We start from the raw sequence: 22,222 nt of genomic DNA on the forward strand, positions 1-22,222 counted from the left end.
ATTTGATGTTTCAGTTTCCATTTTTAATTTTACAGCATTCACTGTAAAAAAAAATGTTTCTGTCACTGTAGAGATATAGTACTGTTAATATTTCATTTTTATATAAAGTTTTATAAAGCTTTGTATATTTTAAGTTGTGCTCTATTCTGCATATCACATTTCAAGAGTAGTTTAATACTTTTCAAAGCAACATAAAAAGAAATAGCAGAGTGATATTCAATAATTCTTTGTAGACGGTTGTTCAGGAACTTTCAGTGAATATTTAATTTCAGAATTTTTACTATCCCTCTGTTTTCAACCTGAAGCCAATGTATAACTTTCAGAGTTTCTTGAAGAATATTCTCCTTTTCAACTTTTGTTCTCCTTTTTCCTTTATTCTGAGCCATGTGTTATGATTATTAGGATGTCAAGTTGCCTAAATGTTTTTTTCTTCAGGGTGCTAGACTTAGTAATACATTGAAAAGTGCAGTTTTAAATAATAAAAAACGATCAGGGATTTGGTTTCAGATTTTATTTTTGTGATAATGTTAAGCATTTTTGAGCGCTGTAAACGTCAGGCTGATTTAATTTAGCACTGAGAAGAGAGTATCCCACCTATGAATCATAACACATCAATGATTGAAAAGCCCAGCAGCTTTTCAGAGTTGTCTCCTGACAGTACAGATCAGAAAACCTCTGTCTGGTACCTGCTATATATGTATACATCTGTCTATCTCTTTCTGTGCATATGTATGTACACATAAATGTAGGCATACAAAATACATATATTGAAAAAAGACCTCCCTAGAGATAATTTATTTTTTTGTAGAGATGTAATCTGAATTATAAAACTGGGAATAGCTAAATGGAGACTAAAAAGTTCCTTCTGCTCAATGATGTTTAAAATTTTTTTGAATAAGGGCAAACACTGTAGTACTGTCACTAATAAGATGTGCTAGCACTTCAAATAATGAAATGATAAACTGACTTCAATCATAGTGAAGTTTGAAAATAAAAAAATAGAACCAGATCCAGGTGGTTTTGTTTCAAAGGGTTTCTGCCTTTTTTTTTTACCTCCATATATTAACAGTCGGTATGTTTTCTGTTTATAATGTTTCATATTTGTCTTACTAGGATAACAGTGAATCATTTCTGTGGAGTACTACCACTCCTTCAACTACTTTTGGCAAGTCCACAGTTCCTTCAAGTACTACAGTTACAGCAAGTACAGAAGCATCTAGTCAAATGAGCTCTGTTTGGAATGAGCCAATTAGTTTTGTTATAACTAACCTGAGGGCATATACCACCTATCTTTTTGAAGTCTCTGCAGTTAACACTGAAGCAGGCTACATTGACAGTGCAATTGTCCGAACGCCGGAATCAGGTATTATTTTCATACATTACTTTCGAAAGTAAATAAAGTTCTCAGATTTATAGAAAAACAAAGAAAGGTAGGGATTCGCCTATAATGAAAAGTCAAGGGAATCAAAGCGTGCTCAGGACAGATCATTCTTTTTTCTTTAATTTTGTGAAAAATGAAGGATAATTCAAGAACTTCAATTAATAATGCATTGGAATGAAAATTAAAAATAAGCTAGAACGGAAAGGGTGTCAGTCATAGAATTAAAAGAGCGTATATACTGTATACATAGCAATAAGCTTAAAGCTTCCTTGCATTTCAGGGGAAAAAGAAAAAAAAAAAGCAGTATAAAGAAAACTCCTTTCCCATGGTTCCTCAGTCTGGAGCTATTACAGAAGTCTGGTCAGTGCTGAAGAAATCTTTAAGCACTGGAAAAATTGGTTTTTGGATTACTCAAAATTCTCTAAGAAGTTAGAATTGAAATCAAAACTTATCCAAGAGCAGAATGGGCAATTGTGCTAATACAGCCGTACTAGAAAACTCTTGTTTCCAGAGGAATGTTAATCTGGCTTTTTGTTTGCTAGAGCATCCTTCTTTTGTCTGATACGGTTTGATGTTGCTGGGCTGCTCTTTCATTCATCAAACGGTTATAGCACCATTCAACTGAAAATAAATGTAATTCTCTTCTAGCACTGTTCATCTGAATGGTTTTGCTAGCATTAAAGCATCCTTAGTTGGCAGTTCTGTCTAGAGCAGTTTAAAAAAGTTTACTTGGGCATTTTTGGAAATCATTTTTTTTCTAACTCTATATGGTTAAAAAGAATTGCAGCTGTTTTAGTTGTCTTTGGATTTGTTTAGTTGTCTTTGGAATTTTTCATTTCAGTAGTAATATCACTAACTTGTGAAGGAATACTTCAGAAAGGAATGCATGCTTCAGAAATGGATCGGCTTCTTTAGTTGCTTTAATTTACACGAATAGTTTCATGAAAATACGAGGTGCAATGTTTTTGCAGTCTTACCTGTATCTGTATTTGAAGTTTTGGATAATAAAATATCACTGGTGCTCTCAGAAATCAGCTATATGAGGTAATCTATAAGAAAAAAAAAACTGAGAAAGAAAATCTTACTCCACATGAGCTCTATATTGCTGAGCATCACAGTAGTATTTGAGCATCTTCTGTATGTAATCTGTATGTAATAAGTCTATATCAAACTTTATAAAATCCCTGATACCTTTATGTTTTAAGTATTGTTTGTATACTACCAGTTCTTTTGATACCTTATGCAGGAATCATGTTTAAAAAAAAAAAAAAAAAAAAAAAGGAATAACATTAAGACAGTTTAATGAGCTGTGCTTTCAATGTAAGTTTTCTTCAGTGCATTTAATGCTTATATTTTAATTTAATTGTCTGGTATGTGATTCTTGGGAATTCTAGATATAAATTATTTTATATTCAAAGACTTTTTCCAAAATTAAGTTCCAGAAGATCCACCACAAAATTTTGCCAAGATTAACATTACTGCAAAGTCTTTCTCAGTGATGTGGGACCCACCAACCATAGTAACGGGGAAATTTAGTTACAGAGTTGAGCTGTATGGTCCATCTGGTAAGTCTAAAGTGATTAATTGATTGGTTGATTGTTTTTTAGTCCTTATACTTGCATTCTTAGTGTCACCACCAGTGGAGAAAGAAAATTGGAAAGCACTGCTATGTATCCTTTTCAGTATTAGAATGATCAGCACTTCTTAAATAACTTTTAAACCTGCCCATTATAAGGATTAGTACACAGTGAAATTCATGTTAGGTATTCTTAACTGTAGAGGAAACTAGCTCCTCTCATTCTTTCTGAAAAATGGAAAGCTAAACTCACGGCTAAATTAGAATGCATATATATTCAAATAATTCTGTATCTTACATTTACTCTTTTTCTGTTAAATATTTTTGGAAGATTTTAATCTGCGTGGTTTCAGTCTCTTTTGGGGTTTTTGTATTTATTCTTTAACTCAGATGTGGTTAAAAAGACAAGGTTATGGGGCTATATAACTACATACTGTTAAAGAAGTGAACGAGCTGTCTACTAAATGTTTTTTTGGAGTGATATGGGATAAGCAAGAGAAATTAACTCATGAACAGCAACAATAATTAAAGAAATAGATAAAAAATCTCCTTCTCTTAAAAGCCATATATCCCTGAAGTGGTATTTTAGGTTCCTTTGTTTTGTTGCTGGGTTGTTTTTTTTTTTGTTTTTTTTTTTTTTAATTTTTAAAGCCATTTAGTATTATTTCCAATAAGGAAATGCCTTATACTTTTCAGAAACAAATTTGGCATTTCATCTTCCTTAAAAGTAGATCTATTCAGTATAAATGAATGATGAACTGTTTAATTTTTGAGCTACCATCTCTTCGTTCTCATTCCAGGACATATTCTGGGTAACAGCACAAAAGATCATAAGTTCATATTTCATAACCTTGTGCCATTTACAATGTATGATGTGTATGTCAGTGCAGAGACGAGTGCTGGTGTGGGACCAAAGACTAACCTCACAGTTTTCACTCCTGCAGATGGTAAGTAAGCATACAGAAATAAAGTAAATAGGCTGTACATAGTAACTAGTATCAATTTTTCTTTCAAAGACATTTAGTTTCCTTGCAACAGAAGGAATGAAGGTGTTGAAAGAGAAGTCTAATAAACTAATGAGAGAAACGAGCTGGAAATCTATGGAGTTGATTTATTTTTCCAACTTTATTTTGGAGTTCATAGACAGTCATTAAATTTCTTTGCTTATAGAAGCCTTCAGAGGCTGTGAAAGAAAAGTAGCTTCTGCCTGAGCAAAAGTAGTACTTTAGATATGGTAATTGTTGCATGTCACCCTTTTAGACGTTAGATGGCAGCAAGTGGTAGGGAAATAACATTGCAGGACTCCACTATGACCACTTTGTTCAACCCTGAAATCTCATTCGACTGATTTTCTCCAAATCCAGGGTCTCTCAGCAGTATCTAAGAGAGCCACCTTTACAAGAGACCGTATCTCTGAGGGAAACACTGAGATTTTGTCCTGGGGCAAAGTGCTTATTAGTTCTGCTTCAGAGTCTCTCTTATGCTATGATTTGGAAGTTTGGGCTCCCAATAGCTCACTCCTCAGGGGCCAGTCTTTTGCTCGGTAGAAACGTAATTTTATTTTTATACGTATGTGAGATTGTGCAGAATTACTGGTCTGCAGGTAAGAGTTCAACCAGAAAAAAAAATGGGAATTACTATGTCATAGATAGGCAGTTTCAACATTGTTATTTTTATTATTTTTGTGTTACAGAGCACAAACTTAGAAAAGTCTCAATTGTTGGTTTTGGCAAAGCTTGCTATTAAGGTTCCTCCTGCTGTTACACCTTAATAGCAAGCTTTGCCAAAACCAGCAATTGAGATAGTTCCTTGTAGTTCCTATTTTTTCCAACACTATCTGATTTTGTGCGATCTCGGAGGCCGTTTCCTGAGATGACCCTCCTCAACAGAGCCATTTTTGTCTTCTGTCTAAACTCAGTCAGAAGCCAAATCCTTTTTGATTTTGTTTTAAATGACATGGAATGTCTAATTTTAACATCACATGTGCCAACTTTCATTATGCAAGGAATTTCAGACTTGTCTTTTTCTGCAGTATATTTGTAAGAAACAATTTTTTCATACCTAATCTGAATATAATACTTTTGAAAAAAACTATTCTGATCTCTGACAGTCCTACGCACAGTACAGTATCATTATTAGTGCGTAGTTAGGAGGATTTGAATTGAAATTCACTGTAAAACTGAAATGAACAAGATGTACCACATTCAGTGTATTTTCTCTCAGCTTTTTATTTCATTCCTGTATGACACTGATGAATCAGGAATTAAGTTTTCATTTTCAGTGTACTTGAGAGTCCATACCTAGAAATAAGGCCTAATAGCAGTGCATTAGCTTAAGTAGAACTATCCTAATTGACATCGTTTGACTATATGTATGTCATATATGTGGGAAAAAACAGTGTGAATATTTTTAGAAATGTAACTTGTTTGCTGAAACAAACATGTAAAGTAACTTTCTACCTATGTAGGTGCAACTCAGAGGATAAGAACGTGAATTTTTTTTAAATGCATATTGTACTTTGCTTACAGTGCTGAAAAAAACTTGTAGTAATAGGATATTTGTAATTAAATCAGTTTTCTTCTTGAACACTTAGTCCCAGGTGCTGTATCAGATTTACATCTAGCAGAAGTGGAAGCTACATATATAAAAATTGTTTGGAGAAAGCCACAACAACCAAATGGAATCATTACCCAGTATAGAGTTAAAGTCCATGTGCAAGAAAAAAAAGTTACACTGGAAAACATAATTCTCACTGGAAAAAATAAGGTATTTAGCTTCTTTTAAATACAGATTTCTTTGCTAGATTAAATCTGGTTCTCTGCCTTGTTCAGTAGGTACAGTATGTGAAATTAGCTGCCTCAGATGAGTTATTAATGTTTTTAAATGCCAGCTTCCCCATGCCACCCTCTATTTCTGGCTGTTTGAAAGAGGTTTGAAAGGATGCTATCTGTACTACATGAAAATCATAAAGAACTCTGGAGAAATCCAGATCCTGAATTTTGTAGCTACTAAGTCAAGACTCCATAGCCAACTGATGATATTATTTTCTTTTTAGTATAACAGTTGTTAGCATACCTAAAGAAGAATATAGGTGCCTAGATCAGTAAATAGCCACTCAGGAAAACTTCCAGATGTGGATGTGAATCCTATGGAGAAGTGAGTGCAGTGTAAGTTTCCTAGAGCTGTTCAAGTGCTTTCCTTTCAGGGCACCATCTGCACCCTTGTATTTAAGTGTCTGACACTGCATACTAAACTCCATGCTATGGATATAAGGATATCTACACATGACATACAAATAAAATCCTTTGTGGAACTACAGTGACAACTTCTCTAGCTTTTGTATTTTGGCCACTGATGTGCTCTGCATATGTAGGCCATTTTGAGCATGCTGCACAGAACTGTAGATACTTAGCAGCTCAAGAAAGTTCTTTCTAAGTTAAGGCTTTTTAAAAAGATCTTAATATTGAGCATAGCTGTCAAAACTTTGCATAATTCCTTTTTTAGAAACTGCTTGTCTTCTGACACAGAATCTTTGTTTTTGATACAGAGTTCACTGAAGGAGTTTTCTTTTAAGTTGCATGTTATAGATTAAATAGAGCCCTGGAGCCAAATGTTTATAAAGGAGCTGGGGAGAAAGATGAGGATAAGGATTCATTCATTAAGCCAGACTAAGGTCCTTGAAAAGTGAAATTATGTAACCCTATAATTAAAGATTATATCATAGTATATACAGAAAAGATGAAAAATTATCTACAGAGACATAAGCTAATGCTGGGATTTCCTAATTTGTGAATTCTTAATTTAGAATCAACGATGCTTTCTAAAGCTTATTGAATTTAATTTTCTAATTAAAGAACAAAACAAATCATAACACTGTTTAAAGCCTCAGAGACAAAAGTTATTTTCATGTGAGTACTGTTTTAATGTAAGAGGTTGGTGAAAATGAGGCATATATGTCTTTTTCTTACCTGTTCGTACTTCGGTTAGATTGATGCTGAATATCTGGCTGTGGTTAATCTAACCTAGTTAAAATAGTAAAAAAGAATCACAGAATGGCTTAGATTGGAAGGAACCTTAAAGATCACCTGTTCCAACTCCCTTGCTGATCAGGCTGCCCAGGGCCATATCCAGCCTGGCTTTCAACACCTCTAGGAATTGAGCATCCACAGGTTCTCTGCACAATCTCTTCCAGTGCTTCACCACCCTCCAAGTAAAGAATTTCTTCCTAACTTGAATTTTTCCTCTTTCAGTTAAAAGCCATTCTTCCTTGTCCTAGGACTATTAGACCATATAAACAGTCAGCCTCACTCCTGCTTATAAACTCTCTTCAAGGAATGCCACAATGAAGCCTCCCCAGAGCCTCCTCTTCTCCAAGTTAAACAAGGCCAGCTCTCTTAAACTTCATTTATAAGAGAGGTGCTCCAGCCCTTCGGTTATCTTCTTGGCCATCCTCTGCACCTGCTCTGACAGCTCTACATCTTCCTTGTGCTGGGGGCTCCAGGCCTGGACATAGTACTTCAGATGGGGCCTCACAGGGGCAGAGTAGAGGGGGACAATCACCTCCCTCTCCCTGATGGTCATCCCTCTTTTGCTGCAGCCCAGGATACTGTTGGCCTCATGCCCAGCATTTCATCCACTAAGACCACCAAGTTCTTCTTGGCACAGCTCCTCTCGATGAGCATTTCTCTCAGTCTGTACTTGTACTTGGCTTTATTAAACCTCATTGGGCTCACATGGGCCCACTATTCAAGCTGTCCAGGTCCCTCTTTATGGCATTCCTTCCTTCTATGGTGTCAAATGCACCACTCAGTTTGGTGTCATCTACAGACTTGCTGAGGGTACATTCAATCTCACCGTCTATGTAGTTGATAAAAATAAAAAAGGCTATTGATAAAAAAGGCTTCGTCTCCTCTCTCCACCTGAGGTCTGTAAGGAGAGGGCTACTGTGTATTAATTGCATCGCTACAAAAACATCTCTTTCTGGCAGTGAAGTTGTCCATATGTGTGAGTGGGGAGCGTTCACGGATGACAGGATAACAATTTAGAGACACTGCAGTCCTGGATTTGGTCCCACATTCTGAAAGGCCAAAATGATCTAGTGCTTATACACCATTTTACGCTTATTCTCTAGCCTCTCTCTCTTCAGCTTTCCTTGTACCTCTCACAGTAGTAATTTCTCCCTTTAAGTCTACTTGCATCCCTTTTCAAATTTGTCTTTTGCCTGACCCTGCTGCCTTATTGACCTTTACATCACTTGCCTCCCTTTTATTCTTCTTTTCCACATATTTACTCCCCTTTTTAAAACTCATCTTCTTATTTTATTAGCCTTGGTTTTTCTCCCACTCTCATCTATTCTTTACTCAGAGGTCATACAGATAACTTTTTTCTCTTTCATCAGTCTGATCAACCTGTTGTTCTTCTTCCTCAGGGCCTAGTGGGGGCATCTGAAGCCCTCTTCTTGTCAGCACCTCCTATTCTGCTGGAAAATGCTTAGTACAAATGGAGTCTTCCAAGCTCAAATGTGTCTTTTCGATATAGCTACAAGGATAGTAACATTAAATTTGAAACTTTAAAATCCACATTTTAAGAAATTTTAAGAAATTTTTAAAATGCATGTTCTGTTCATTTATTTTTAAAATGAGCAAGCTGTAGGATACAAGCACCTGAGTTTTCTTGTAAAAAATATTGTTTTGCAAAGTTAGTTATATATCACATGAATATCATTGTAATGGTTGCAATACACAATTTATATGCTGTATGTATAAATTGCAATAAGGAATATAAGAATGACTAAGGTTGTGACTTTATTTTTCTAATTTTTAGTATTTGATTGATTCTTTGGAACCATACATGATAAATGAAAACATTGAACCTTCTCCCACCTGGAATTCAATAGAAACAGCCAATGAATTATATGAAGGTTCAGGTGAAATGTTTTCTAGTATTCAGACAGCTTCCCCAGTGATATTTACAAGTGCATCTGATGATCATTTGCCTGCTATAAATGGAGCTGCAGAATTACATTCTACTTTGGGTAAGATATTTCAAGATATTTTTCTACTTGTTCCTTTGCTCCAGAGGACCACCATCACTGTCCCAACTGCAAACTTTAGCACATGGCTCAGGCAAATTATGAATGGGTCATTTGCTGGAGTTGGATTTTTTTTACTACCAAATAACCTCCTGAAGCAAATGGGAATGCCACACAGGCAGGAACTAGCCCCTTGTCACCCAGCTGACCTTCTTCCTAGTGAAAGGAGCACCCGAAAGCCATCAGCCAAGCTGCATAGACAATCAGTTATTACAGTTGCCAAAGCAGGTGTGATTGTCAGGGATTAACATATCTGCAAGCCCTTCAGAGACCTTGATTTCTCTAAGCCTTTTGACTAATAGGTTTTCAAATGTCAGTGAAGGTAAATAGGTCAGAAAGTTACAACTTGACTATATGGGTTACAAACAGGTGGAGATGACCCCATGACATGGTGATGTCATTAGTGTGTACACTTGTTCTGTATTATCAATGGAACAGTGTCTCTCTGCTAAGTATGAATATTAACAAATCATTAAGCAGTCTTTTGCTGACAGGCGAGGTCTTAAAATACCACTCTGAATTTTTACAATGAGAATTTTAAGCAGTAGACAGAAAGTCAATTTTTTAAAAGAGCTATTGAAATCACTGGATTTCAATATTTCCTCTGTCTACACCAGTGTTTAAGACCAGAATTTAATCCATTAAATTCTGTAATGTCGAGTGGATCTTTACTATAGTAATCCTAAGGGGTCTTCTCTGTCATACAGAGAAAACATACAGTGCTTTAAAAGTGACTTTTCTTTTTACTGCCTCATTCAGCTTCAATTAGTGAGTTGCTAAAATGTCTATGTTGATGAAAAATTAAATTCAAACATCATCTGTTTTAATATAGTGCACAATTATTATAATAGTTGTTATAGTAAGGTTGTTGACAGCCAAGTTTTCAACAGTGCTTGCTGATATTTAGATGCTGATCTTTGGGCCTGATACTTAGATGTGTAAAGTACCCAAACCTTTTCATGTTACAATGTCATAGTGGCTCCTTTATAATAGAGGATTTTGGCTAGAACAGTTGGGCTGCTGCTGACTTTGGACTGATGCACAGATGTGCTCACTTGTGCAGCAAAAACTTTTTGTGGGCATGTGCGTGATTTCTTCATTCTGCTCTGACTCTTCTGCTGAAAATACCATCATGAAGTGGTATGTGATGGGAGCCATTTCAAGTATAGCCGTTGGGAGGGAAGGGAAACAAAAAAAACCCCTAAAAACAACAAAAAATAATCAGAAACCTCAACAACATAGGAGCTACAGTTCTGTAATCACAGGGAAAAACAGAATCTCTACAAGTATGCTTTTTCTTAGTTCCTAGATTCCTCTTTATTTTAAACTTTATTTTTATTTTGAGATAGATGTCAGTTCTAGTTTGGTTTTAGTTTGTTACCATGCATTCTCTCAGATAGGCCAAGCTATCTATCCTTCTTCCTACTGTCTGAATTTCATACTTCGTAGAAGACCTCTGAAAAGCAGAGGGGATTACATGCTTGAGGGTTGACTTAATAACAATAACTCCTTGGTGATGAGACACTGTGTAACGTTTTCTTTATATTTTTTTGATTGCCATGGAAAGTAATTCTTTTTGCAGTAAAATTGTTGTAGGTTACTGTGTCAGAGTTTAGAACACAAAAGAAAAAATAAGAGTTTACAAATAAGTGACTGTTTCTCTCTATTTAATCACAGATGATCAGTATGCCACTAACATTTTGGGTGAAGAACTGTCGTATGTTATAAAGGGCCTTGTACCTTTCACAGACTACACAATCAGTGTGTCTGCTTTCACTGCTGTTGGAGAAGGGCCACCATCTGTTCTCACAGTCAGGACACGTGAGCAAGGTAAAATGTAGCTCAGAGCTGAGTTAATGTCTCCAAGTTCTTTCAGGCAATTTTAATCTGTTAAAAATTGTTTCTTTTACTTACTGTTACATTTTTTTTTGTTTGTTTATTTTCATTTAAGTTCCAAGCTCAGTGCAGACTATATCCTATAAGAATATTAGTTCCTCCTCTGTTTTGCTGTATTGGGATCCTCCAGCAAATCCCAATGGGAAAATCATTCATTATACCGTTTATGCGATGGAGCTAGATACAAAAAGAGCATTCCACACAACAACTTCAAACAACAGCTTACTTATGACAGGTACTGTGTCATGTGCTAAAAAATAATTGCAAATATATTATTCAAAATTGCTTATTCCAACTTTTTGCATTGTAGCTGCTGTAAGGTAGGTAGATCATCTCTGCCCCATCCACACATGCACACAGTGCAGACGGGAAATTGGTGCCAGACTTGTCTGCTGTGGAGAGGTATGTAGGGAATGTGAGAGCAGCAGAGAGGACTACATAAGGCAAGTAATGTAGCGAGTAGTAATTTCTCAAGTGGATTTCTCCTTACCAATTTTTCCTCATCTCATTCTTTCTACACAGAAAAGTGTTTCGAAACAGTTAATTCTTGATTTCTTTTCCATACAGAATTTGTCTGATGTTAATAATAATTTTCTTCTTTTGAGGTGATAATATTTATGCTAATTGAAGGAAATATATTAGGTATGCTGTTTCAGGCACTTATTTGAGCTAAACAGTGTAATGCATGTACAATAAAACACATATTTGTGTGTATATGTTCACATTCCTGTTTTCATAATTAAAGCAATTTACAGGATTGAAGCTAGTTTAATTATTTCAAAACTTATTGATTTGTCTGAGTGTTTCTTTGACATTCCCCAGATAAATGATACTGTGCAAATTCTATATTTTAGTTGGCAAATATGTTTCAAAAACTCTTAGAACACTTGAATAGTTTTATAAGAAAGCTACAACATGTTTAAGGAGAATCATTGGCAGTCATTTTTGGTTTTTTTTCACTTAATCTTTTTAGGTTTAAAAAAATACACCAACTACAAAATGAGAGTTGCAGCATCTACCGTGATTGGAGAAAGTGCTTTGTCTGAAGAGAATGATATTTTTGTGAGAACCCCTGAAGATGGTAAATATATCATTTGCAATGATGATGTGATTGATATATTAAAGAAGTCTGCGCACATATCTAAGGATGGGAAGAAAGCTTATTAGTAAAATCAATGTTTGTTGAAATTATTAGTCTTCAATCAGTCAGTGGCTGAATTGCCATTGACCTCCGCGAAGAGAAACATGGGAATTTCATTTACAGAGCAGAGATATGAATTCAGTACTTAATCATTCCTCGTTTATATCAGGTTTTTATTTTCGCTTGCCTTGAATTATTTCCAGATTTTATCAAAATAATAAAGAAAGCAATAATTGTCATTTATGTCTCACAGCTGTCAAATACACTACAATACAGGAGAAATAATTAAGTGGGAAAAAAGAAAGTAAAGGATTGAACGATTAAATATTATGGAGATTTATGAAGTTTAGATAAGTAGAGTAGCCAAACAACCAAAATAGTAAACAGCAAAATGTAAAGTGTTCATCATATTGTTTTACAGGTTTTGTGCTTCTATGCTATTAGTTTTTGCAGAGGGAAGGCATATCACATGAATGGGAAACTGCCTACCTCAATATCTATTTCCCTGAAACAAATTTTAAGTTTAAAGTGCCCTGCATCTGAATGTAACAGAAAGTTGAGTTTCAGTCCAATAATTAATTGATATATGTAAGCCCAGGGCAAACTATTGAGACAAAATCAATGATAATTCCTGCCTTATTACAAAGTTTTGTGTAATTATTCTCATCTTGTTCTTCTCTTTCTTTAGTTTTCCCGATGAAGTTCAGATTGAGGTTCATGTATCCTTAGTACAGCAAACCTAGAAATGACAACTTGCCTCAGTTCTGATGAGTTGAAAAGAGAGAGAACTCCAGATAGCAAAGTCACTACATCTAACTGAAGCAATGTTAGCATGCAATATATAAGGCTATGGTACTTAAATATTTCTCTTCCATGCCAGATAAATTGAAAAATCCATTTCAGTTGAAAATTAAGCTGCTTCACATGGGAATTATTTATGTGGGCTGTCCTGCCTTCCAAAGAGTAGTGATTTATTACAGTAAATATTTTCTTGATTCCTGGGCTCAGAAATCAGGAATGAAGATGATTCCATGACACCTTTACATCAAAAAGCTTCAAGAAAATTCTAAAATATCTATATATATTTATTTGTGCACAAACTGAATAGCATAATCCAGCATTCTTATAACTTTTTTTTTCTTCAGTTTTATAGATAGATTACTTCAGGAGTGAAGTGATGCGGCCTTTATAGGAATCAAGGTTGATGCTCAGAGCTGACTTGATTCATAAGTGCAGCCCACTTACTCCTTCAGCTCTTCAGGGGCTTATGAGCTTGTTAGAGTTGCATGAAATCATATGTTGCCAGTAGATTTAGCCAACACACTACCCTAGAGATGGACTTGCTTTCTGCTTCACCTTGTAACCCACGTACCCAGGATTTGCACTGGGATCTTCAGTGGTTATCATTTAGCAACTCTACCAGTAAACTGAAGGGAATTCAATTACACTGCAAAGGGTTCCTTTCCTGGTTCAGTTGGTGTTTGAGGGAAATAGAACAGGTCGTTGTTAAGAAGAAGACAGAAAGATGACATTCCAACAAAATTAAATTAGAAGAAATCAGTGAGGTTTGAAGAACCAGTCTGAACGAAAGCAATAGACAAAGGAAGTTGTACTGATACAAAAAGTTGTCTACTTTTTTTAGTGGAAAGTTAAAAATACAGAATTTAATAATAATCCAATAAGTTTATCAGATCAGTCCTATATTCAATTAACTGAATGTCTCAGACTTTTTTGTTCTTTGATTTCTTACTACAGAACCAGACTCCCCACCCCAAAATGTAGAGATAATAAATGTGACTGCAACAGAGATAAACCTGAAATGGTCACCACCTGAGCAACCTAACGGTTTCATAACTCACTATGAAGTTCTATACAGTGATTCCAATGATTTATTTGTGAGGAACACCTCATCTACAAATATATCACTTACTGAAATGATGCCTTATACTCTCTACAACATCTCTGTAAGGGCATTCACTAGACTTGGCCATGGGAATCAGTCATCTCTCCCACTTCTGGTGAGAACTTCTGAAACTGGTGAGTGTATAATTTTTTGGAAAACTATATTTCTTCTGACAAGTGCTTTATGGTGCCATTTGATGCTTGGAAGTCCGTGTTTAATTTATTTTAAAAGTAGGTTTTTGCTTTGCAAAGCAGAAAATTTGAATCCTCTTTTTTCTCTTGTATACACAAAACAAACATAAGGAAATAGTATGAGTGATTACAAAGTAAAGAAAACAATTGGAATACACATGCCTCATGACATCATGTATTTTACTATTTGTCCTCAAATATTTCTTGTATCTTGCAGGAAAATAAATTTTTATAGGAAAGTAGGGTTTCAAAATGTGACTGTCTTGGAATACAATTTATGAACTAAAATTTTGTAAGAAATCAATTCTAATGGTTAAAAAAATGTATCAGGATTAACTGATAAGGTGCCACTTTGTAGTAGCTGAGTTTGTTTGTTGCTGGAAATATTTTGGACAATGCACAAATAAAATTAAATTTTTCCAAGAAAAAGTATAAGTGGGGATTGGGAAGAAAGGATGAATATTAAAAAGTTGTAACAAGGCATAGTTGGCTTTAAAATAAGATAATGTAGGAAAAAGAATATAAATTAAAGAGGGAGGGTCATTAGCTTTTCAGTGGAGCTAAACAGGAGTTGCATTGGGAAAAATTCTGAGAACAGTGTTTGACACGGAGGAGCAGATGTTTGAGTTAAGCTGTAGGTTCAGAAATAAAAAGTGGCTCATTTCCTTCAGGACTCAGATATATTGAGGTACATCTGGTATGACACTCGTGCCTTTCTGAGGCTTTTTAAAATCTTGACTAATTTCCTGTCTTAGACAACTGGGTACTTTGTCTATACCTAGAGTTAGATCTGGAGTTAGATGTGCTCTGTTCATTAGAATTTTCAGTAAGGAAAGACGTGACTGTATTGCTCTACCTCAAAAAGGCGTGGGGAATATGCATTAGCTTCTTGATTGCTAAGACACAGTAATTATCACTGTGAATTCCTCGTTTCTGAAATGAAATTTGATTTACGACGTGTGAAGTAGGTGTGGTCCAGAGCTGCCAAACCAATCAGAACTCATATGGAATGAGAACACAGGCAGCTAGTTTTAAGAGTTCATGAGATTGAACTCAAAATAGAGGCACAAAAACATTGTACTGATTTGGTGGTACTTTTTTTTGTTGCTGTGGGTTTTGTTTGTTTTTGTTGTTTGTTTTTTTGACAGACACGATAGATATATCGGCATCTGCCCAACTGATTCAGTGTACCTATCCATAGATTTTTTTTATTGTTCTTTTTAACTTAGTCATATATATTTTCTATGTTTCATTTTCAAGACCCTTCACAGTGCCTAGCTCCCCTGATGCTCAGAACAAAAATTTGAATTCCAGCTGCCTGTGATAGAGAATGCAAAAACATCTTTTGAGATGAGAAGAATAAAAATAAAAGAGGAGCTGGAAAATGGAGCGTTTTTAGTGGACTACAACCTGTTCATGGGCTGATGTATTCAAAAGGCTCCTGAGAGCATTTTGTTATTATTCTAACATGAAATTAGGCAAAAGTGGGGGCTGATTCCACTGCCTCCACTGGCATTTATTCCCTTTCTGGATATTGCCTCTTTTGAAATTTTAGCAACAAACAAATGACAACAACAACAACAAATGCACAAAAAAGGATAAAAATAAAAATATTTACAGTGTTTTTCATTTTAACCAATATAAGAAAACGATTAAGAAATCAATGAAACGCACAAGAATCTTTTACAAGTCTAAATTTTACTTTCTAGTTCCCAATTCTGCACCAGAAAACATAACGTATCGGAACATCTCATCCACGGAAATTGAGCTGTCATTTTTTCCACCATCCATTCCCAATGGAATCATACAGAGCTACACGATATATCTCAAGAGGACCAATGGAACCGAGGAAAGAGTTATAAACACCACCCATCTGGTACTACGTATTACAGGCTAGTACATAATGATATGAATCTTAAGGCAACTGCAACTTGTTCTGAGAAGGGCTCAACAGACCAACTAATGCAGGACAGATTCACTGGATGGACAAGATCATTCTTGTCCATGTATAGTTAGGTGCCACTTGTCCTAGGAAGTATCCAGCTGAGCCCTATAGTACTGTTGTGGAATGGACCATGCGTGGTATACAATCTAATGCGTCTCTTACTGTGTTTTAACATTTAAATTTAAATTTAATTAGACTTTTTTGACATATTTATCATTGTGACAAAGCACTGAGGTCACCAATTCTATTGTGAATATGATACTTCCCTTTTTACTCACTTTTCCATCTTTTGATTTGTTAAGTCATTATGATGCATTAGCCTGCTCTATCAGGGAGCAGCTTATTCTGGCCACTCAATACCCTAACTAGTAAATTTTCAAAGAAGTGCTAAGGACAAACATCTAAGCATTCCAGAAATAGGAAGTATAAAATGGTCTAGAGGGCAAAACATATGAAGTTTGTCAAGCCCAGAGAAAGGAAAGCTGAGGGGAGGCCTCATGGTGTCCTACAGCTCCTCATGAGGAGAGTAGAGGGGCAATGCTGAGCTCTGTTCTCTGGTGACCGCAACAGTACCCAAGGGGATGACATGGAGCTGCATCAGGGGAGGGTCAGGTTGGGCACTAGGAGAAAGCTATTCACCAGAGGGTGGTGAGCACAGCCCCAAGCTTTCGGAATTCAAGAAGTGTTTGGACAGTGCTCTCACAGGCTTTGATTTTTGGTAGTGCTGTGTGCAGCCAGTGGTTGGATATGATGACACCTGTGCATCCCTTCCAACTCAGGGTATGGTTTTAACTGGTAATTAGAACTTCACCCCTTCTATTGTTCATGTGGAATATTTTATGTTCAGATTTTCCTAATGCTCATTTTAATATCTAAAGGCACAAGTGATAGGCCTCTTCAGCACTTCAGAACTTCTCCTTGTGACACACAATCTCAAGTTTTTTTCCGTTAATAGAAGAAGGTTCCCTCACTGAATGTTTGATTTGCTGAACTACTCTTCTTCATTTAGATTTGAAGAAATACACAGAATATATGATAGAAGTGTCTGCTAGTACCATGTTGGGGGAGGGCCTTCATAGTGTACCTCTGCGTATACTGACTGATGAGGATGGTAAGTCAAAATAGAAATTGTGATGTGTCACTTTCTACTCGTAGTCCTAACCTATTACACTTCATGTTCAGGTTTTAGAAATGTTTTTGTAATTATAACTCTATTAGTATCCATCTATCTACACATTCAACTATTTGCATCCCTTTGTGTGTGCGTGTGCATGTGTGTGTTTATAAAGGGAGGAAGACACTAAGAACACAAATTAAAGCTGCATTAGCATAAACATTGCACCATGCATTCCTAAATTAAATCTCATTCCATGTTTTTGGGAGCAATGGCTTCTGATTATAATAGGTCTTTGCACATCTCCCAAGTACTGATGTTCTTACATACATGCCATCAGTAATAAATATTTGCTCAGTAGTAACAGTGCTGGAGCACATTGCAAACAGCTAATTTGGATAAATCCATCTTTTACTGAGAGTATTTTTATTTAGAGCAATGCTAATCCTGTTCTTCAGCAAGAAGTATCCCCTGAATAAGAAATTCAGTATGAACTGGACAAAAAGATATGGCATTCATTATTTCATAGATCTTTTATTATTACTGAACCACTGATGGTAATACATGTAAAGCAATAAATACAGCTGTCACCATTTTTGCTTCTAAATACAGGCACTCAGTGGCAGCTTTTGTTCACGAAAAATGATTTTTCTTAAATCTACAGAACTTTAAAACTTTTATGCCAACTTCTAAGATAGTGAAAGAAATAACAACAACTGAGAGACAGTATTTATAATACACCACATGTACTTTATTCACAGGAACATAGTGTTCCAAGTTTCAGACCAAATGTTTCATAGATGTGCTAATAACTATGCTCTTATTCTCAATTTTCATGCATGACTACAATTATGACTTGAATTTTTAGTACATGATGCTTTTTGGTTTAATTTGAGAAGAACAAAAGTCATTCTACATAGTACTACTACTATCTGTGAATCAAGGTTTATTTCACAATAACATGCTCTTACAATGTTATCACTAATGCTTACTTAGGTGCATATTTATTCAGCAATACTTATAAGAACTTTAGAGTACTTCAATTGGAATAAAATTAAGCATGATCCAACATTTTCACTTTTTCTGTTTCCCTACAAAATTGTTACATGGTGTCACATAAAGTTCATCTTAACATGAATTTTACTGATCTCAGTCAATGCCCGTCTTTATATTTGCCCTTGTGAGACATAAAATTTATGAATGTGGTCCTTATTGGACGGAGTGAATACATTTTACCACTGCTTAGTATCCCACATTTTATCATCTCTCAGTGCCATGCTTACTGATTTTTCCACATTTTGGTGCTTCGTATAATTATTTCCAGCACCTCTTTGCCCTCAGGGGAACTATTTTGCTGTATTTTACACATGTTCATACCTATAAAGCTCTTGCTTTTATTAGAAGAAAAAACATTACAGCAATGTACTCGGACAGTAGGTGAATCACTGTGACCTACCAAATACACTGTTTTCTCATGAAGTACTTTTTCCATTGAATCACAGAAACAGATGTTCAAGCACCACCATGCAAAATCTTCTTTTATCATCTCTCAGAAAAAGGAAAAGAAGCTGTGCTATAATATTAGTTGATGGATACTGTGCTGGTGTAGTTTAAAGTTAATTTTCCATCACAAATAATTACTGTTCTATGTAAGGGTGTTGCATATCCCATAGATCTTAGCTGTTTACCAAGATGTTGTGTCCCATTCTCTTATTTTATAGCTCCTAGTTCTCCTCCAGAATCCCTCTCAGTAAAACAGTTGTCGGGTGTCACTGTGAAGTTGTCATGGAAACCTCCACTGGAGCCAAATGGAATTATCCTCTATTACACAGTTTATGTCTGGTAAGATTTCCTGGAAATAGTTCTGAGGATAAATATTAATCTGTAACCTAGCAGGAATGTTGGGTTTTTCTTACACAATATGTTGATTACATGTTTTTGGTGAATGCATATTCATCCAACACTTAGAATGTTGGCCTTCTGTGTACATGAATTCAGATATAATGTAGTAGCTGAAAATTGGAGTGTTGAATATCCTGCAAAGTTTTTCTGTTCTTTGTTTTTTCTTTTTTCTTTTTAATGATGGGGTTTTTTTTCAATGTAAATTAAAATTTGATTTAGATTGTGTTGGCTTTCGTTCTATACTGATTTGGCCTGTTTTGAGGCAGGGCACTGGCTTATCCTAAAGTGTAAAGATCTGAAATTGATGTAAAATAGATTTCTTTTGTAGAAAGTGATGAAAGAAATCTGAGAGCTCTTCCAGCAACCATCTAAATGACATAAGAACTCAAGAGTCACAGTAATAGTCTGTATGTACTGTTATCCTTAATGTTCTATTTTGTATACATTATATCTATGGAAAAAAATTTTAACATACCTTTTTCATTTACTACATTGTTTTCTCTTCTGTCCTTTCTGCTTCTGTGCATTTTTTTCATTGTCATTGCTCCTGGAATATTTTCTAATCTTTCAGTAGGGATTTTGGTATTATAAAACTTAAAGGTTCTTTGCTATTCTCTGCATAATATAATTCATTCTAGTGATGTGCTATATCTTCAAAGATCTAAATATAACTTCTAGGATTAAGAAGATTTTGTTGTTGATTACTTTTAACAATCGCATTTACAATGTACCATTCTATTGCCACTACAAAAGACACTGGAAGAAAATAATAAGTCCACCTTTTGAGATGTGATCCGAGTGTGCAAATTATCAGTCTTTATTATTGAGCTTACATTTATTAATTTAACATGACTTCAGTTTTGAGGCAGAACTTGGCCTTGATTTCTACTGATTTTTTTTTTTTTTTTTAAGTTATAACTTCTAGCTAAGTCACTTCTCAAATGAGCAGGAGGGAGTCATTATTCCAGAAGAGTTAAATTTGGCCTGGCTTGATCCTTCTACTATGTTTGAAAGGTTTTGTGCTCTTTTACCACAAAGAAAAATAAATTAATGCCTGTCTTACATCTGGGAAAGTGTTACTTCGTAATATGGATTATCATTTTGATACAGACTGTGTTCAAAAGTTTGAGGTTATAGCACTTTCTTTCCTTATATTGTCTAAAAACTTACTAATTTTGCTGTGACAAGTTAGTAAGAATTTGTTATTAAAAACCATCACTCCATTGAACCACCTCTCCAAATATCTCATTTGAGCAACCACATGACTTTTTGAAGTAACCCTTGTCCGTTTTCCCTCCATATTCTCCTTGCTGTGCCTTATCCATCCTTACTGTGCCATATCTAAAATTAGACAGGCATTAGGTATCATCTTGAAGCAACAAACTCACTCATAACTTTTCACAACTTCACTTATTATTTTTTTCCTTTTTACATTTTAAATATTTAATGGAGTTGGCTATGTAATTTCATCTAGTGCATTTTAATGTGAGATTTGACAAGGCAAACTGCCTAGGTGCTGCTTTCTGCTTTTGGGGGTCATCCAATATTTTACTTGGAGATTGTTATTCCCAGAGCTTCTTAATAAAGGAAGAAGCTAATACTGATGCTAAATAAATGTTCTTTCTCTTAAATACATTGCAACAGTTACAGAAAAATTGGTAAATTTAAAGATTTGAGAAAAAGAATTTGCAACTTCTAGAACATAAAGAGTAACATTCTCATTTTTATTATCTTTCAAGGCTTTGTCTCAGTATAAATTGCCTTTGAGTACTAGCAAGCAGCAAAGAGATTTTCTGGGTGCTTTGATCTACAGACTCCTATTCTCTGAGTCTGCACTGCAATACCAAGGTGTATTAACAAAACTGTTTAACTTGACAAGAGTTATTAACATTTTTCTGTAGTAGTTAAGCAACCAATACCTTAGTTCTTTCAAGAAAGCATTTCAGACTCAAAAATTGTTATTCACCTGTTCAACAAATTTCTGTGAGATAATTACTGACTAAATCTACTTAAGAGTACAGCTTTTTCATGAAACTGTGGTCCCTATCTTTTTCACGTACGCAATTTCTCAGTTCTTTTGTCTCAGTTAGTCACTTAAAACTTAATGCTTTTCATTAAACTTAGTTCTTAAAATTCCTGAGCTTAGTTTACCCTGCTAGACCTTTTTCTCATTGTCTGTGAAGCCTGCATCCACCTTTGTCCGTGTTTTCTTATTGCTTTGATTACAGTCTCTGCTGCTTTCCAAATAGATAATCAACTTTTATGGAAATGCTCCAAACTCTAGATCTTCTTATCTATGATCTAGGTGTTGAGATGTTATGAGAATGCAGTTACTCAGAACGGGAATGTTTGCAGCAGTATGCTGTAAGTTTTCTTACTTAAGTTATAAGCAGCTACATTTTTCCACACTAAGAATATAATGGGCAAAGATCCAAGAAAGCATGTCTTTTCTTCATATAGAATCTCATAACTGTAATGGCAAAGCTTCATATCTCTTTACAGACTACTCATACTCTCAGAACTTTGAGAATAATATAAATGTTAGTAACATTTTCTGTTATCAAGACTATTTCCCAAGAAAAGATGAGCCTTTTTTTTTTTTTTTTCATTTTGAACTTGTCAAATTATAATTCCCCTATGAAATCCCATTAGAGGCACAGGGCATCCACTCATTCAAAATTGTTTTCAGGATTGGAATATTATCTAGCTTTTTCTGTGCTAAGTTTTCATAAAATATTAAATAACAGAATTTTAAAATTCAAGATAGTTGTTCCTGTATCTTATTTTATTTTCTGATAATCATTTCATACCTATGCTAATACCAGCGTTTTATTAATGTTACATCTTATAGTCATTCTAGGCTGGTTTTGACCTGACTAGAGTTCCATTCTGATCCCCTGCTACATTCCACCAGAATTAACTCAGCACCAGCTAATTCCTGTTCCATATCATCTTCTATTATTCCATTTATAACTTCAGCCTTCTGACCAATTTCACAGAGTCACAGTAGGGCATGCTCCCTGCTATAATCTTTTTATATTTCGCTATTTCTGTCTAGGGAGACAGTTTAGTTATGCCCTAG

General features: G+C 35.1%; 1 protein-coding gene across 4 annotated transcripts in view; it reads left to right on the top strand.

Moving 5' to 3' along the window:
* The window catches only part of PTPRQ (protein tyrosine phosphatase receptor type Q), a 122,231-nt gene that overhangs the window by 30,220 nt on the left and 69,789 nt on the right, over positions 1-22,222 (top strand). For all 4 annotated transcript variants that reach the window (XM_048958793.1, XM_048958767.1, XM_048958777.1 and 1 more), the window contains exons 23-34: positions 1,114-1,363; positions 2,818-2,946; positions 3,758-3,904; positions 5,551-5,723; positions 8,781-8,991; positions 10,726-10,878; positions 11,000-11,179; positions 11,918-12,025; positions 13,841-14,122; positions 15,889-16,071; positions 17,134-17,235; positions 18,960-19,080. In XM_048958793.1, the coding sequence (XP_048814750.1) occupies positions 1,114-1,363; positions 2,818-2,946; positions 3,758-3,904; positions 5,551-5,723; positions 8,781-8,991; positions 10,726-10,878; positions 11,000-11,179; positions 11,918-12,025; positions 13,841-14,122; positions 15,889-16,071; positions 17,134-17,235; positions 18,960-19,080 (2,039 nt within the window). The remainder of the gene's footprint in view (positions 1-1,113; positions 1,364-2,817; positions 2,947-3,757; positions 3,905-5,550; positions 5,724-8,780; positions 8,992-10,725; positions 10,879-10,999; positions 11,180-11,917; positions 12,026-13,840; positions 14,123-15,888; positions 16,072-17,133; positions 17,236-18,959; positions 19,081-22,222) is intronic.

The sequence above is a fragment of the Lagopus muta genome, chromosome 1 (genome assembly GCF_023343835.1).
Source record: "Lagopus muta isolate bLagMut1 chromosome 1, bLagMut1 primary, whole genome shotgun sequence".
NCBI lineage: Eukaryota > Metazoa > Chordata > Aves > Galliformes > Phasianidae > Lagopus > Lagopus muta.